At 35.8% G+C, this 17,963-nt stretch overlaps 1 protein-coding gene across 2 annotated transcripts; it reads right to left on the bottom strand.

Moving 5' to 3' along the window:
- Nucleotides 1-2,798: 2,798 nt before the first annotated feature.
- LOC127872963 (intraflagellar transport protein 43 homolog A-like) lies at nucleotides 2,799-17,333 on the bottom strand. 2 transcript variants are annotated; one of them, XM_052416486.1, is made up of 10 exons: nucleotides 17,213-17,333; nucleotides 14,873-14,971; nucleotides 13,738-13,808; nucleotides 11,754-11,789; nucleotides 10,151-10,252; nucleotides 7,429-7,475; nucleotides 7,037-7,109; nucleotides 4,909-4,984; nucleotides 4,244-4,306; nucleotides 2,799-3,084 (listed from the first exon to the last, which is right to left on the bottom strand). In XM_052416486.1, exons 1-10 carry the CDS (start codon nucleotides 17,252-17,254, stop codon nucleotides 2,953-2,955), a joined length of 741 nt encoding a protein of 246 aa, XP_052272446.1. In that variant the 5' UTR covers nucleotides 17,255-17,333; the 3' UTR covers nucleotides 2,799-2,952. The 2 variants fall into 2 exon arrangements, with proteins under 2 accessions (XP_052272446.1, XP_052272447.1); XM_052416487.1 differs by lacking the exon at nucleotides 10,151-10,252 and having other exon boundaries at nucleotides 17,213-17,319.
- Nucleotides 17,334-17,963: the final 630 nt, after the last annotated feature.

Here is a 17,963-nt window from a genome sequence, read left to right as displayed (position 1 = left end):
ATAAAAGCGTTGAATAATATGTTTTAGCCATTAAATTGAATGAATATATTATATATGACGTCCAATGTGATTTTAAAACGGCATTGTTTACTTAAGATGGCAATAAAGAGGTCTTAGAGCGGCCTTAGACTTTTTTGACATTTTATTTTCAGCAATCATTTCAGGTATTTTTTTTAAATATCCGTGAATACAACTCGAGCTTTAACTATGTTTTCTTAATTCCAATATTGCGTATACTGCATAAAGTCCATATGAGCCTTGTTCTGAGAAAACTGGGCTTAATGCATGTGCGTAAAGTGTCGTACCAGATCAGGGACGACACTTTCCGCTTTTTGGTATTTTTAGTTTCAAGGAAGTCCCTCCTTACCGAAAATCACGTTAAGGCGGAATGTGTCGTCCCTGATTAGCATTTGCGGACTGCACATGCTAATCTGGGATGACACTTTACGCACATGCATTAAGCCCAGTTTTCCCAGAACGCGACTCATATTTACGGGAATTGATGGGACTAAGAGCTGTAAGCCTCACGTCTTTTATGTTAGTTTTGTGTAATTAAAAAAATGAAGACGACAGGAGTCGAACTTAACAAATGATTCTAATACTGCATGGATGGCTGCCAGTTCCATATATAAACGTTCAGTTCATAAAACATTATTCACAAATAATTTACCAAATTAAGTAAATTGAACCCACGCTTAGTTTTTTTACAATATTGGTAAACATAACTTATTTTTATAATATATATCTGATATGTCCATGACTTAAGATCCCAGTCTACTAACATGTTAAATAGGATTATGAAGCAATCGTTTGAAAGGGCATCTTACCTTCCAAAATGGTCATTAAAATCGGAGTTATAATACGGAGTTTGTGAGTATATATCGTTTCTATGCACGCAATAGCGAGTGTTGCCTCTGGAGTCAACCTATTTTTAAAATAACGCTTCGTTCTAATCGTACGGTTAAGTATACATTGTATTCCCAATAAAACTTTGGAGCATAAACATATTTAATATATGTGTACAAGAGGAACATTGTTAAGTAAAACAAACATCAAGTTGTTTCATAAGCACTGATGCCATTTCAGCATGCATTGAATTATTGGATGTGGACAGGAACTTCAACTATGGTACACACAGAGAGCAAATACGACACAAGTATTTAACAAAAGAATACAAGCATAAGAAACTGCAACAGGACAGCTTACAGTAGCAATACTCTAACATTTTCAACACAACACGTTTGAGAACGAAGAGCCCCGCCCTGAGAATGTAAGTTAACCCAGTTATGCCTAGTGTCTAGCAAAAAGGCCTTGGCAAACAGCTTAGACCCTAATGAGACGCCGCATGATGCGGCGTCTCATCAGGTTCTAGGCTGTTTGCTTAACCCTCTCCCACTCAGAAATAAAGTGAAAATGGCTATGTGCAAACAGCATAAAACCAGAACAGCCTGCGAGTAACTCACACTGTTCAGGTTGTATATGCTGTTTGCTGCTCATCAGTTTATAAGGGTTGGAAATGAAGCCTTTAAAACTTGAATGTAGTAAGAAAGGTCTTTAATTAATTTAACTTTTTAAGGAACCACACATGTGTCAAAATACGTATTTGAATGGTAAAGGGTTAAGGGAATTTCTGTACGAACTATTCTAAATATAGAAATAAATATACTAGACATCCCTAATTTTGGAAATTAATTGATCCAATTTAGAACGATGTATAATTTAGTGCGGCAATTCTTATACTGCATTGATTCTGCTTTTATTCTTTGGTTCTTGTTATGATACTGCAACAGGAACAATATCGGAATTTACGATGAATTCAACTTTCCCGCCTCACATTAGTTCGTAATGTACCGGTATTAACTATTTAGACCATTGCCCCTTGGTGTCGTTCAACTGTGGGTATTATAGGCATCATTGTATCTTAATTCGCATTTCAGTTTTACTATCATCTCGTATTGGCGTTCGTGGTTGCGCCTACTTTCGTACGGAGAAGTTTCATTTTAAAAATACTGAGATATACACACATTTTGTGGATTTATATAAATGCCATACCATGTTAATATTTCGAGTTGATGTCATCCTTACATAAAGAATGGCACCATGCTTTTCAGCTTCAAGAACATACTAATGGTTGAACACATAAATACAACCAGCATTTCTCTTTCATCGTTTTTTTTGTCCAATGTTTAATAATATCAGAATTTCTTTAGTGATTACTGGTTGTTAAAATTCCATGAAGATATTGTCCACTTAAAACGGGTAAACATCGCTGATTATGACTGGAGTCAGGTTGATATTGCACTATATAGTGCCGCATCTTTCCTGAATGCCGAATCTGTGTTATTTTATTTTTTAAACTTTTTATGATTGCCAGTTGTTTTAAGAGAGATTCGAATAAGTATTCGAACACAATATGGCTATATTGTTATCAGAGTCGGCATAATATTGTATCGGAACGTTAACGTTATGTAATAGAATGTTATATAACCATCGTGCCAAAATAAATAGTGTCATACACCAATCAGAATACATCAGTGTAACACATACAGTTTAAATGACTGATACACATAGCCGAACATGTGCGTGTATATAATACATTTTGTATTATCTATAAAATGATTTTCTTGGCATTTCAATCTTTGTCATTTTAAAGGAAACATTTAAATCTTGGGTCACCATGGAACGGTCTATGAAATGCATTTAGGAACCCCAAATCTTTTACACACAATTAATGAAGACATGCAAGTGGAAATAAACATTGTCCTCAAACATTGTTAAGTCAAAAAGCAATTCAAGAGAAATGTTTATGTCTTTTATTGGACATAAAAATAAGTAACACAAAGCATAAATAGCTTAGTATAAATATTGTAAACATAGAAATCCATACTAAATCAAACATAGATCATCCTGGTATTTGATAACAAGTCATGTGGTAGGATCCAGTGTGGTCTGCTAGGCAGTGATGGGCTGCTGGTTGGTCTCCCCTGCTGACTCTCCCACCTCCCCATCAGATTTCTCCCACTGAGTGAGGAGTTCAGAGGTCACCTCAGTAAACAACCTGTCCCAGTCCCACGGCTTGTCCTCCTGAAAGTACATTCATGGTCAGTTAATACTTATGGGTAACACAGGAGATCATTTCCTGAGTACAGCCTGTACATGGTTACTTAAAAGAAAATATGGACAACAGTCCCAGAGTGATAATTAAATCCATGACCTTCTGAACACTAGGTGCACATCATATCCACTACACCACACTCAAGGTTCCTATGGAAGATATAAACATTATTGTAAGACTTAGTTTAATATTTGAGATACAATGACTTCTTTTCCCACTTTTATTTCTTTGGGTCTAGGGAAGATAAATTGAACACTGTTTGGACATAAACAAGAACACATAGCTTTAAAAGACTGATTGCTTATGATCTAGGATCATAACACTAAAACATATTAGGCTATTACGCTGCTTATTATACAATGTGTTTGATCATTTTTCAGCAATAAGTTTGACCCAGAATGTGTGCTTAAATTTGTTTCATTCAATTGTTTGACGAAAAAAACAGCATTAAATCAATGACTGACATTTGTAAACAAATTAATATATATGCATATATAATATGTATCTACAAACAAATTAATATATATGCATATATAATATGTATCTACTATGAAATCAGTCATAACTGTTTTGCAGACAATTGCATGCATATACGATCATTGGCTTTATTGGCAAAGTTTCTCAAAATTAATGGGCACAACACCATGCACAATTCTTTATCTTTGCAATCATTTTGTAAATTTTCCACACACATTAGGACTGTTCTCTTTTCTTTTTTCTTATTAAATAGTACCTTACTATTGCAAGAACATTTGTGAGACATATTTGTTTACTGTTAAGTATCCAAATAGTAGCCAGATCAACCTTAATCCCAAATGACTAAATGAGATGCATTCTGAGAAAACTGGACATAATGCTTGTGCGTAAAGTGTCATCCCAGATTAGCCTGTGCAGTCTGCACAGGCTAATCCGGGATGACACTTTCAGCTTTTATGACATTTTTCGTTTAAATGAAGTCTCTTCTTAGCAAAAATCAAATTGAGGCAGAAATTGTCGTCCCTGATTAGCCTGTGTGGACTGCACAGGCTAATCTGGGACTACACTTTACGCTAATGCATTAAGCCCAGTTTTCTCAGAAGGCTGCTGAAATTGTCCCAAGTGTATAAAAAAGAGAATAAACACAGTTACCTCGACGAGGTCTGCTTCTGTGGAGAGGGACTTGGTCAGTAATTTCAGATCTATCTCGCCATCCTGGAAACAAAATTAATAAAAGGATCTTAAATACATGTACATTTATATTTTATTATTATCATGTATATTTATATTTTATTGTAATGTTAACAGAGATGGAAGATGTTACTTTAAACTTTAACCTTTATTAATACATTGCTCGTCTTTAAACTTTGCATGAACCAATCCCCCCCAAAAAAATGTAACTAAATTTTAAATGCAAATATATCTAAAATATTTTTTTTTAATGCATATATGAAGAGATGTAAGTACAGTAAGTTTTAACACGACTTAATATCTTAATCACCATATACAAACTGTAACTTGTCATTAAGGCCAGATTTATTTGACTTAGAGTGATGTCAGTCCCAGAAAAGGTTTTAATATTACATAACTATTTAAGTCTCAATCTAGGAAAAGGGGGCTTAAAGCATGGGTGTAAAGGGTTGTCCCAAAAGAGCCTGTGCAGTCTGCACAGGGTAATCTGAGATGACACGGAATACACACGATAATCTGTAACAAAACTTTACCGACGTGCATTAAGCCCTGTTTTCCCAAAGCAAGGCCCATTTCAATGTAAACAGAATAACTGACACATCTCAATCTGACAGTGCCTGCCCTACCAGCGTGAGAAAGGCTGCCTGCTTAAGCAGGTCATTATCCAGCTCCTTGTACGTGGCCACCCTGTTGACTGCCACACTAAAAGAGGCAAGGCATGCAATACAAATAAGACTCACTTTGTGAAAAGGGGTTTTATGCGTGTTCATAAAGTGTCGTGGACAGATTACCTTTAAACTAAAATTACAAGGAAAAGGGAAAGTATTATCCTTGATTTGCCTGTGCCGACTGCACAGGCTAATCAAGGATGACACTTTGCACACATGCATTAAACCCTTTGTTCACAGAGGGAGGCTGCAGATTAACAGTTGAATTACATAACATGTATGTATCAATAATTTCTCTGATGAACATCACTTAAATCTGCTCAAGGTATTTTGGTGGAAACATCCGATTCTAATTTCACGTAATTTAAAATAATTAACTTGCAAGCATAAGCTATATGACTTACTTCATAGCACTAGCTATATGTTTTCTCTGAAGCAATGGCTATATAAATTACTTTGAACACTCCTTTTGACTGATGTCACTTACTTTGGAGCACTTGCTCGGGACTGATGTCACTTACTTTGGAGCACTGGCTATAGACTGATGTCACTTACTTTTAATAACTGCCTTTTCACTGATGTCACTTATGTTGGAGCACTTGCTCTGAACTGATGTCACTTACTTTGTAGCACTGGCTATGGACTGATGTCACATACTTTTAAGCACTGCCTTTTGACTGATGTCACTTACTTTGGAGCACTTAGTCTTGCTCTGGACTGATGTCACTTACTTTGGAGCAATGGCTATGGACTGATGTCACTTACTTAGGAGCACTGGCTAAGGACTGATGTCACTTACTTTGGAGTACTGGCTATGGACTGATGTCACATACTTTGGAGCACTGGCTATGGACTGATGTCACTAGTATTTTGGAGCACTTGCTATGAACTGATATCACTTACTTTGGAGCACTTGCTATGGACCGATGTCACTTTTTTTGGAACAGTGGCTATGATCTGATGTCACTTACTTTGGAGCACTTGCTATGGACTAATGTCACTTACTATGGAGCACTGACTATGAACTGGTGTCACTCACTTTGGAGCACTGTCTATGGACTGATGTCACTTACTTTGGAGCACTGGCTATTGACTGATGTCACTTACTTTGGAGCTCTGGCTATGGACTGATGTCACTTACTTTGGAGCACTGGCTATGGACTGATGTCACTTACTTTGGAGCACTGGCTATGGACTGATGTCACTTAGTTTGGAGCACAGGCTATGGACTGCTGTCACTTACTTTGGAGCACTGGCTATGGACGGATACCACTTACTTTGGAGCACTGGCTATGGACTGATGTCACTTACTTTGGAGCACTGGTTATGGACTGATGTCACTTACTTTGGAGCACTGACTATGGACTGATGTCACTTACTTTGGAGCAAAGGCTATGGACTGATGTCACATACTTTTAAGCACTACCTTTTGACTAATGTCACTAACTTTGGAGCACTGGCTATGGTCTGATGTCACTTACTTTGAAGAACTGGTTATGGACTGATGTTAATTACTTTGGAGCACTGACTATGGACTGATGTCACTAACTTTGGAGCACAGGCTATGGTCTGATGTATCTAACCTTGGAGCACTGGCTATGGACTGATGTCACTTACTTTGGAGCACTGGCTATGGACTGGTGTCACTTACTTTGGGGCAATGGCTATGGTCTGATGACACGTACTAGTATTTTGGAGCACTGGCTATGGTCTGATGTTACTTACTTTGGAGCACTGGCTATGGACTGATGTCACTTACTTTAAAGCACTGGCCACTTACTTTGGAACACAGGCTATGGTCTGATGTAACTTACTTTGGAGCACTGGCTATGGACTGATGTCACTTACTTTGGAGCACTTGCTAGGGACTGATGTCAATTACTTTAAAACACTGGCTATGGTCTGATGACACTTATTTTGGAGCACTGGCTATGGTCTGATGTCCCTTACTTTGGAGCACTGGCTATGGACTGATGTCACTTACTTTAAAGCACTGGCTATGGACTGATGTCACTTACTTTGGAGCACTGACTATGGACTGATGTAACTTACTTTGAAGCACAGGCTATGGTCTAATGTCACTTACTTTGGAGCACTGGCTATGGTCTGTGTGATATCTTCCTCCTGTTGGTCCTCCAAGTCAGGTATCACAGGAATGTCTGCAAAAAAATGTGAGCTAATAAATTAAAAACTCATCTATGACAAAATGCTTAAATAAAACATCAGAAAATCATTTTGTATTTATGTGATGACAACATAATTTCACAAATTAAGCATAACAATAGAGTTTCATTGTAAGTGATGACACATTTCTGTTTATTACTTACTTTACTATACAAATGCTGCAAGTATTTTAAACACTATGTTGGGACAAGCCAGACATATTGTATGATGTTTCCTGCTTTTGATACACTGGAGACAATAACGATCTACAAATAGTCATAAGTTGTATTAAAGGTTTAAAAACGTAAACCCTACCATTGTCTGATTCTTCGCTTTCCGGAGTGTGGGGCCTCAATCTTTCACTGCTCAAATATACAGCAAATAGTTAACAACAGGTATAAGATACACTCAATCAAATAATAAGGCAGCTTTACTCTAATATTAGGATTTGGAAACAACTACATTAGACATTACACAAACAAACACAACAATAAGTCACCGAACATGCTATCATATTATTCTGATTAAAAATAATCAATATACCTTATACAGGTGAGCTCATATTTACTTGTGACTTTTCTTTATATCCATGATTAGGTTTATTTACCAAAAATATCAGCAATGTCTATGGTCTTTTCATCATATGGCTCCAAAGTCATGACTTGGATACTCACTTTAGATGTTTGTTTTTTACTTTGTGCTTTGATCAGATTTCTTATTTTGTATTTTATTTGATCAAAGTAGTGAATATGTTTTTTTTATGTCCATCAATGTATAAGTATACATTTCATAACTGAATGAATCCATTTTCTCCATGCCAAGTCCTTTTAGCATTGAAATGATTATAGAAAGTCTACAATTCAACCAGAACACATGTTGTTCAGAAACAATAAATTTTTACAATTATGCTAAATTTAGTAGCCAGTTTGTTACAATTTAAAAGCTTCAACCAGTTTTATACACTAGGTGACCATGTGCGAATGGTGCTGGTAGATCAGGTAAATGTGAGAACAATTCAAAGCATTTTCCACACATCATTATTTTGGGTGTATTAAGACATTAAACCATCCATGCAGCTTACAATGTCATACACAAACATCAGGAAAGGGGTATACAAATTGAACATGTTCTTTATATGAACAGTTGCATTTTTGTGTAATTCCTTTTTTAATTAAAGAGTTTGTTTCATCATGTATTACTTTTAAAAGTTTTTTTCATTGGATAGAAACTTTTTTGGTTCATATTTGTTCATTTTGGAATTTTCGCTGTCTTCAACTCAACTTCAGTTATATCACGGAGGTCAGTTAACGCTTTCCCACTCAGAAGCGAAGAGAAAATGGCTTTGTGCAAACAGCATAAAACCAGAACAGCCTGCGAGTAACTTGCAGTCTGTTCAGGTTTTATTCTGCTTGCTTCTCATCAGTATCTAAGGGTTGGAAATGAAGCCTTTAAAACCTGAATCTAGTAAGAAAGGTTTTTAAATAATTTTATCTTTCTTAGGGAGTTCAAATGCACAAAAAGTTTGTATCTAAGTGGTAGAGGGTTAAATACGTTTTTAAGTGGTAAAGGGTTAACCACCTCACACTTGTCCTGAGTTCCCTGATTCACCAATTGTTTGTTCACTTTGTTATACCAGTAAATTACAATTTGCCCTCGGTGACTCACAAGGCGGTGGAGGATGGCAAAAAAACAACAAGACTATTGCCAAGCAATAAAAGTCCCCTACCTCTCCATATTGCCATCAATCCATGTTTTCAAGTTTCATGAAAAAAATTAAGAACTTTAAAAGTTATCGCAGGATCCACCATATTCAGCAATATTTCTAGTCTATTCGTTGCCATAGCAACCAGAATTCTTGAAGTAGGAACAAAATGAAATGACGTACATAATCTCAATATTACCCTCTGTCCATTTTTTAGTTTCATGAAAAAATATGAAGAACTTTTAAAGTAATCGCAGGATCCACCATTTTCAGCAATTTTTCTAGTCTATTTGTTGCCAAAGCAACCAGAATTCTTGATGTAGGAACAAAATGAAATGACGTGCATAATCTCCTTATTCCCATCTGTCCATGTTTCAAGTTTCATGAAAAAATATGAAGAACTTTTAAAGTTATTGTAAACCCAGAAAAGTGTGACAGACTGACAGACACACAGAGCGCAAACCATAAGTCCCATTTTGGTTTCACCAGTAGAGGACTAATAATTTCAAGAACAATGAATTTGCAGTCCAGCACTATAACAACTGTGCTAGCAACCAGGAATGAAATTTTGTAACAAACCCATGCTTTATTGTACTATTGAAAAATCCAATGTGCTCACAAACACGTAGGATATAATCATCTTTGAGTAGTAAGTTAACTGCTTTCAGTGTGAAAAGCATTGATACGCACCATGCAAGCAATATAGCATGCTATATACCACATAACTTAGTATTTGTTACTATGAATTTGCAACAAGCATACATATGTATATGAAGCATTCCATTAAAGCCATCCTGCTGAATTTCATCTTCCAATTATACCATGTTATGAACGGAAATATCTGGTCACTCATGTCTCCAAGTACATAAACCCTTTCATATTTATAACCAGGTGTTACTCACCCTTTTTTCCTGGAAAAAAATCAGACTTTCTAAAAATACTTTTGTTTTATTTACTTAGAAAAAGAAAATTTATATTGCTCCAAGTCAGAGATTGAATCACGAAAGTAAAACAAAATGCTTTAAACAAATATATTATTCATAAATATATCCAATATTCAAATATAGAATGGTCGAAACAACAAACCTACGACAAAATTCTTAGACTGACACCTTGTAACAATTTATTGGCAAATCAAAAACATGAAAACATTAATATACCAACTGAAATGAAAGCAATGCAATTACCAAACACTTAAACACATACTATTTTCATTAAGTGTAATATTAAAGAAAATCAGGGTCCAGATGCAAGGTCACAAGTTGGGAAAATGCATTGAAACAGGGCACAAACATAGGGAGACACACGTGATATGGGGAACAAATGGGACCCAACTCAGCCTCTGTTTGCCATCCAGATTTTTGACCACGTGAACGACGAGAGCGGTCAGCAATCTTAGCCATCTCTGACTCAATATCAAGTCCTTGAAATATCTCGCTACAAACACAGTAGTGAACACGGAATACGACAAATGAAAACATGCACACCAAATATGGTAAATGTGGTTTGCACAAAAAAAAAATTTAATTAACCAAATAACACTTCAAGACAAATACCAGTTTATGCAATAACATTTCAAAATGAAAGTTAAGCAATCTTTTACTAAATGTTAAGCCATTAAAGCATTTCGTTGTAGCATAACACTAATCGAAGTCAAAACGGAAGACGAAAAATCCACACACACATTTTAGGGTTTTAATGTTAAACAATTGTACCTGTTTAACATTTCTTTTATAAATGAGCTGTGCTCTGTGAAAAGGGGGTTTAATGCTTGTGCGTAAAGTGTCGTCCCAGATTAGCCTGTGCAGTCCACACAGGCTAATCAGCAATGACACTTTCAGCCTAAACTGGATTTGAGAGACATTCTTTACACAGAAAATATCATAAAATCAGAAAGTGTCGTCCCTGATTAACTTGTGCGGACTGCACAGGCTAATCTGGGACGACACTTTACGCACAAGCATTAAACATCCTTTTCACAGAGCACGGCTCAAATACAATAGTTTCATAATAAAGCCATGATATTCATTGATACAAAAAGTTTAATAGACAAAAATAAATACCACTTTAAGAAAAATACTGAATTCAAGATAATTCAAATGCTAAATAACAAAGTCCACCTTGATCTTGGCAAATGCCAATGCTCTTGTTATTACTAAAACTAAAAAATGTCTTGGTGGATACTTCTGTTTAATTTTCATTTAATGTATTTTCAGAGTGCCAACAATAATGTTGTTTCTCAACTAAAATGTGCAATTTGTGCTGAGAATGATGGTGAGTACTATTTTAATTTTGCCCAAAAATGTGCAGGAATCTATAAAAACTTAAATTTTGCAAAATCACCATAACATAGCTAAAAATGTACCTTTGGGGGACTTTCTTGGCCGTGGAGAGCCTTAATTTGTTAAAGGGCAAATTAATGTCTATTTAAGAGATACATTGTATATAGTTAAATACAATAGACCCAGCCTAATATATTATATTTTCTATCATCGACGTAAGCCAATAGATTATACATTACTAGTCTAACATGGATGAAAAGACAAATGTTAAACTGGGTACCACAAAAAGTTAAGTGCTTGATTTCAATTCATTTGAGATGGATGATCCGGATCCAAATATTGACCATCCTTCCTTTAAATGCCATGCAAAAACGTTTTTTTTCCGCTTTATGCAGCCAGGGTAGCTGCATAGCAGCCTGCGCATTCGCCAGGAGCTAACCTGCCCACACTTAAGTCATGTTTGATTTTTTGGTCTAAACATCAGATCTTACTCTTGACTAGACTTGCGAATATGGCATAAGACCCATGTTCTCATAATGAAGCTTATATGTAATACTTTAATAAATGCACTATGCGTCTAAACAACATCTAACTGCTAAATTACTATAATAAAGACTCAAAGAAACACTTATCATAATTATCACCAAAAGACTTACTCTTCAAATGTTTCCATTCCTGTACCAGGTGCACGTCTGAAAAATACAAAACAAACTAGAGTTTTTTAACAGGCGTGACATATACCCCCACATGCTGCATTGACACAGAATATTTTGCATGCTGTCTTCACAAAACAAGAGAACCTAATTAATGGCAATTTTTAAGAATTATTATGCCATTATCATTTATGGCCATTTTGACCTTTGAATTCTTTCGCATGACACACCGTCCAATCACTGTGAACAAAATTAATGTACAGAGTCATTTAAAAATCTCACAATGAATGACATAGTTATGGTCCGGACAAGCTCATTTATGGCCATTTTTCACTTTGAACTCCAAGTGTGACCTTGACCTTGGAGATATGGACGTAATTTTTTCGCATGACACACCGTCCAATGATTGTGAACAAATGTACTGAGAAATTTTAAAATCTCACAATGAATGACATAGCTATGGCCCGGACAAGATCATTTATGGCCATTTTTTACCTTTGAACTCAATGTCTGACCTTGACCTTGGAGATATCTACGTAATCTTGTGCATGACACACCGTCCGTCCAATGATTGTGAACAAATGTACTGAGTAATTTTTAAATCTCACAATGAATGACATAGTTTAGGCCCGTACAAGATCATTAATGGCCATTTTTGACCTTTGAACTCAAAGTGTGACCTTGACATGGCAGATATCGACGAAATTCTTTCGCATGACACACCGTCCAATGATGGGGAACAAATGTGCCAAATGATTTTAAAATTTCACAATGAACAACATAGTTATGGCCCGGACAAGCTCATTTATGGCCATTTTTGACCTTTGAACTCAAAGTGTGACCTTGACCTTGGAGATATGGACTTTATTCTTTCGCATGACACATCGTCCAATGATGGTGAACAAATGCGCCAAATATTTTAAAATCTCACAATTAACAACATAGTTATGGCCCGGACAAGCTAATTTATGGCCATTTTTGACCTTTGACTCAAAGTGTGACCTTGACCTTGGAGATATCGACGTAATTCTTTCGCATGACACACCGTCCAATGATGGTGAACAAATGTGCCAAATGATTTTAAAGTCTCACAATAAATGACAAAGTTATGGCCCGGACAAGCTCATTTATGGGCAACTACAAGTGTGACCTTGACCTTGGTGATATTGACATACTTCTTTTGCATGACACATTGTCCCATGATGGTGAACAAATGTACCTATTCATTTTAAAATCTAACGATAAATGACATAGTTAAGGTCCGGACAAACTTTCGGTTTAAAACTCACTAAGTGAACCCTGTAACCTAGTTTTTGACACGGCATGACCCATATACAAACTTGACCGAGACATCATCTAGATACAACTTCCGACCAAGTTTGGTGAAGATTGGATGAAATTTTTGGGACAGACAGACCGACCGACAGACAAATTGTGTTCTCATTAATACCATTTATAAATGTACAAAGTTGACAAAGAAAGCTGGTATTTTTTAAAACCATACACATTATTATAGGAATGAAAAATCATAATGACCTATTGCAACAATATTATGAGGACACCTAATTTGTTAGTGAAGTTTTCTTCTGCATGTTTTATCTAATTATAATAAAATACGAAACTTAACTATCAAAGTAATTCTTATAAATATTATGTGTTAAATAGTTTAGTATGGACAGTGAACAGACAAGAAACATATTTGAACAAACTATTATATTCAATGTGTTGTAGTTTGACAATATGGTGAACAAAATATATTAAGCGAATAAGGAAGCTGACTTGGGATATTTTAATAAGACTAAGGCTTTGCAAGCTTGAATAAATTGTTTTAGATTTAGTATTTTACAGCCTTGTTTGCTATGATCACACATATATACATACATTTATATGTGGAAATAAAGGTAAATATGTTTAGTTAACAGAGAGCTCATGTAGATCATGAAGTTTCAAGTAACCTATACAACAATGGCAGACAGACTACACAAACCTGGGCCGCTTGGGTGCATCCTCTCCCCAGCCTGATACTCTGTTGGGCTTTGGTGGACCATCATCTGAAGCCTTAAGCAGTAACAGGACCATTTCATATGTACAAAATACATGGACTTGTATTAGTTCTGTATTCGTCAGTTATACCTTATTAGGTCAATAGCTACACAAAATATAACAGAAGGATCCCTTTCAGATAATCAAATGGAATATCTGTTTTATGTTTTACAGCGGTCGAAAGGAACATGTATTATGTCAGAATAATGGTCCATTTCCCATAGATGGGAAGTCCCAGTATACCTGGCTTTTCCTTTACAACAACACTTGACAATTTAACAGAAACAAATCAAATTTGGGAAGCATGCATGGATTTCAACTGAATATGAAACTGGGAAAATTTGATTTGAAACATACTTTTTTGGGGTCACAAGTTTATTAACTGTAAAATAAAATTGTATAAAAATGGGCCAAAACTTGGGTTGTTTTAAAAATGTACAAACCAAAACATGGAGGTGTAATTATTCACATGCCGATTAATGTTTTTATAAATTTTCAGCTCATCAACAGCAATCCTTTTTTAGTTTTGTGTGAAAAAAGTTAAAAATATAATCTTTAAATAAGAAAGGGGCCATGAGTCTTGTTATAGTAATAATATCCTTCTCAAAATATGGAGGTATCTCAAAATATGGAGGAAAGCAAGTTCAAAATTATGCTTGTTAATATTTTTGTAAATGCTTGAGCTCCATGCGACACAAGTGGAAAGTACTTTATTTAATGTTAAGTGGCCATAATTCCAGAACGCCAAACACATGCAAATCATACAATATAGCTGTGATTGTTCACATGCTGGTAAATATGTATCTAAAGTTTAAATCCTGAAGTAACAATACTTATTGAGGTTTGGGCCAGAAAAGTTCTTCAATGTAATTGTTTACTTAAAAAGGTTTCCATTTCTTCGCATAATAGCTGAACCCAAAAATGTAGGTTTGCAAGTTTGCATGCTGGTCTATATGTTTCAAAAGTATCATTCAAGCAACACAAATAAGTTTAATAGACAAAATGACGGATAGATGTAAGTACAGAGGACAAAAGGGAATCTCATTAAGTGGGGAGAGACCAATTGACACGACTGCTACCTCTGCATGAGTATTCTGAGGAGACTGGTTCCCTGTGGATTCAAATTCCGGAGTGGCTGGAGCCTTGGCTGGCTGTGCCCGACGACCCTTTTTTGCATCCTACAGAGAACAAGGGACAAAATTGTCACAAAACCAGGTTTTCATTGTGAAAAAAAAATCTGATAAAGGGAGAAAACTCAAACTGAACTTTTGAAATGACCAAAAAAAATTAACCCCCTTTGTAATTTTTTTTTTTTTTTTAAATCTATTTTTAGTCGTGGCGACCTTGACATTGGAGATATTGACGTGATTCTTTCGTGGGACACACCGTCCCATGATGGTGAACAAATGTGCCAAATGATTTTAAAATCTCACAATGAATGACATAGTTATGGCCAGGACAAGCTCATTTATGGCCATTTTTGACCTTTGAACTCAAAGTGTGACCTTGACCTTGGAGATATCGACGTAATTATTTCGCGCGACACACCGTCCAATGATGGTGAACAAATGTGCCAAATGATTTTAAAATCTGACGATGAACGACATAGTTATGGCTCGGACAAGCTCATTTATGGCCATTTTTGACCTTTGAACTCAAAGTGTGACCTTGACCTTGGAGATATCGACGTAATTATTTCGCGCGACACACCGTCCAATGATGGTGAACAAATGTGCCAAATGATTTTAAAATCTGACAATGAACGACATAGTTATGGCCCGGACAAGCTTATTCCACCAGCCCGCCAGCCAGCCAGCCCGCCAGCCAGCCAGCCAGCCCGCCCGCATTCGCCAATCTAATAACCAGTTTTTTCCTTCGGAAAACCTGGTTAAAAAACCCACTTATGTTGTTAAAATTCTAATATAACTTGCAATTTGATTTCCATGGACAAAAAATGAAGTTTAGGTCACCGTAATTTACTCTACATTAAATGTTTTAACATCCTCATGTTTGCACAAAATACTTATTTTCGGGCATCCTTTTATGTTCAGACATAATTAAAGAATATAAAGTTTCTTACAGTTGAATGCAATAATATATTTTATACATATTAAAAGCTGTTTGCTGTTTTATCAGCACACTAACAAAAAACATGCAATCATTGCCACATGAAACAACCTGCCAGCAACATCCACTAGTTTTAAAATTACACATGGTTATTGGCATTAACAGAAGCACTGATTCACTGAAATTGAAATAGGAGCATACAGCACTCTCACATTCAGATAAATTAGTTTTTTGCAAGTTTTCTTTACCCAGAGCTGGACATTAACAGTAGTCAGATATTAGTTGCAATAATTCAACTCTCAGCTTTATAACCCAATGGGCTGCTGAGAGTTGCAATGTGCTCTCTCTTGTCCATGGGTGCAAAATGTTATCAACAATGCAAGGGTTAAGGAACACTGAAACTGCAAGAACTTATTTAAGTTTACCTGTCTAAGCCACAAACTCATCCAAATGGTACCATTAAAGCAATAAATAATTGCTTTTTATTGACTTAGTTTTTCTTAATTACGCTGTATCCGCCATATTGGAAAATTGACGCAATATTGGTTAGGTTGCAGTACACCAATATTTTGCACGTCGGGTTATGTGATGGAGCCTATTAAAGTCGACAACGATATCGAAAATTCGACACAGAAAAACTGTTTCAAATTTCAACATAAAAATGTCAACGAGAATAGTGTGTTGAAACATTGTTGTATTTATTAGGGTGCATGCAAAGGATAACGTCCATACGTTGCTGTTCAGGTAAATTTAACATGTTTATTAAGTTTATTCATTATTTTTATCAATATGTCTCGAACGATGTCTGTTAAGTGAAGCGCACGGATCTCTGCGGTGAACTGCACCCATGTTTATATAGGGGTGCAAATGGACTGCCAGAGCCGCCATAGCAAAAATTATCACAGGCTCTGGGAGTCCGTTTATATGGACTAGTCAGATATGTTCATGTGTGTAGTGGTTACAATATGCTTCCATAGCTTTGTAAATCTACGAGCTGGTTATTGTGGGTTTGACTTCTTGGTTCAAATGCAACATTAACCACCCTATGTCTCTCCATTTTTTCTTTTACCTGTGTTAAGTCAAGCTGTTGTTACATTGCTAAAATGTTTACCGTTTATAAAACACAGACAAAACATACTAAATTCTTACGGAATACATTTAAAATGCAGATATAGATATTTGAACATTTTAGTTGAATAACGATATATCTTAATCTACTACGAAAAGCATTTCATCCGAACGAAAGCGTCCGAAATTTGTATCATATTTATCCATCTAATAAATAATCCATGCTCCCTAGTTTTCACAGAGATGATTGTTACTTTCAGGAGGTCAATGAAATCTGTTTTTACCCTTTTGCTTGCGTCGTTATCGAAACCTATATCTTCATTCATTTTAGTGTTGTCAAATTAAAAGTGCACAATTGTTTACATTGGATAGGAATTTGTCAAGGGAGGTAATTAAGATTAAGATACACTTGTGATATGGAATGTCCCTGACGTTGTCGTCAACTTCTAATATCTTAGCCCTCCCGAGCACATTTAAGCATACAGTGGTTGACTTCGTCCGTCAGTCCGTGCTTACTTGCGTGACTTTATTTTTTCCTTCAAATAACTGAACCACTGGACTGATTACAATAACAATTCATACATTTGATCATTTAGTTAGATCTACCCTCATTAAAAGTTGTAACAAATAATTACAGCAAGACACTGGGCACGGTCACAAATATAATTAAGGATTTGAATTGGAATACCTTGCAATCAAGAAGACAACAAGCTAGACTCATTCTGTTCTATAAAATAGTATATAACCATGTTGATGTCAATCCCCTTCACTATCTCACTCCATACATTAGACACTCACGCCATCACCATCACATGGCATACCAAATACCAACAAGTACAGCTGATTACCACAAATTTTATTTCTTTCCAAGAACAGTTGTACAATGGAACACACTTCCATCTTATGTAGTCAGCGCTGATACGATCCCTGGATTTAAATCAGTGCTGTCTACATCAGTGTTCCTTCCTTAGATCACATGATTCTGCTTTTATCCTGTTTTTAACTCTACTAATATTCTCACCACATTCACAGTTG

The sequence above is a fragment of the Dreissena polymorpha genome, chromosome 3, assembly GCF_020536995.1.
Source record: "Dreissena polymorpha isolate Duluth1 chromosome 3, UMN_Dpol_1.0, whole genome shotgun sequence".
In the NCBI taxonomy this organism is placed as follows: Eukaryota; Metazoa; Mollusca; class Bivalvia; order Myida; family Dreissenidae; genus Dreissena; species Dreissena polymorpha.
The sequence above is the reverse complement of the archived record's forward strand: the minus strand, read 5'-3'. Positions and strand labels throughout refer to the sequence as shown.

Excerpts from the sequence above, each read along its gene's own strand:
- LOC127872963 (XM_052416486.1), bottom strand. The coding sequence starts at position 17,254 with ATGAATGAAGATATAGGTTTCGATAACGACGCAAGCAAAAGG. Across the intron at positions 4,985-7,036 it reads ACCATAGCCAGTGCTCCAAA|TGTGGCAGTCAACAGGGTGG; the intron begins GTAAGTGACATT and ends TGCCTCTTTTAG. Across the intron at positions 4,307-4,908 it reads AGGCAGCCTTTCTCACGCTG|GATGGCGAGATAGATCTGAA; the intron begins GTAGGGCAGGCA and ends TTTTGTTTCCAG.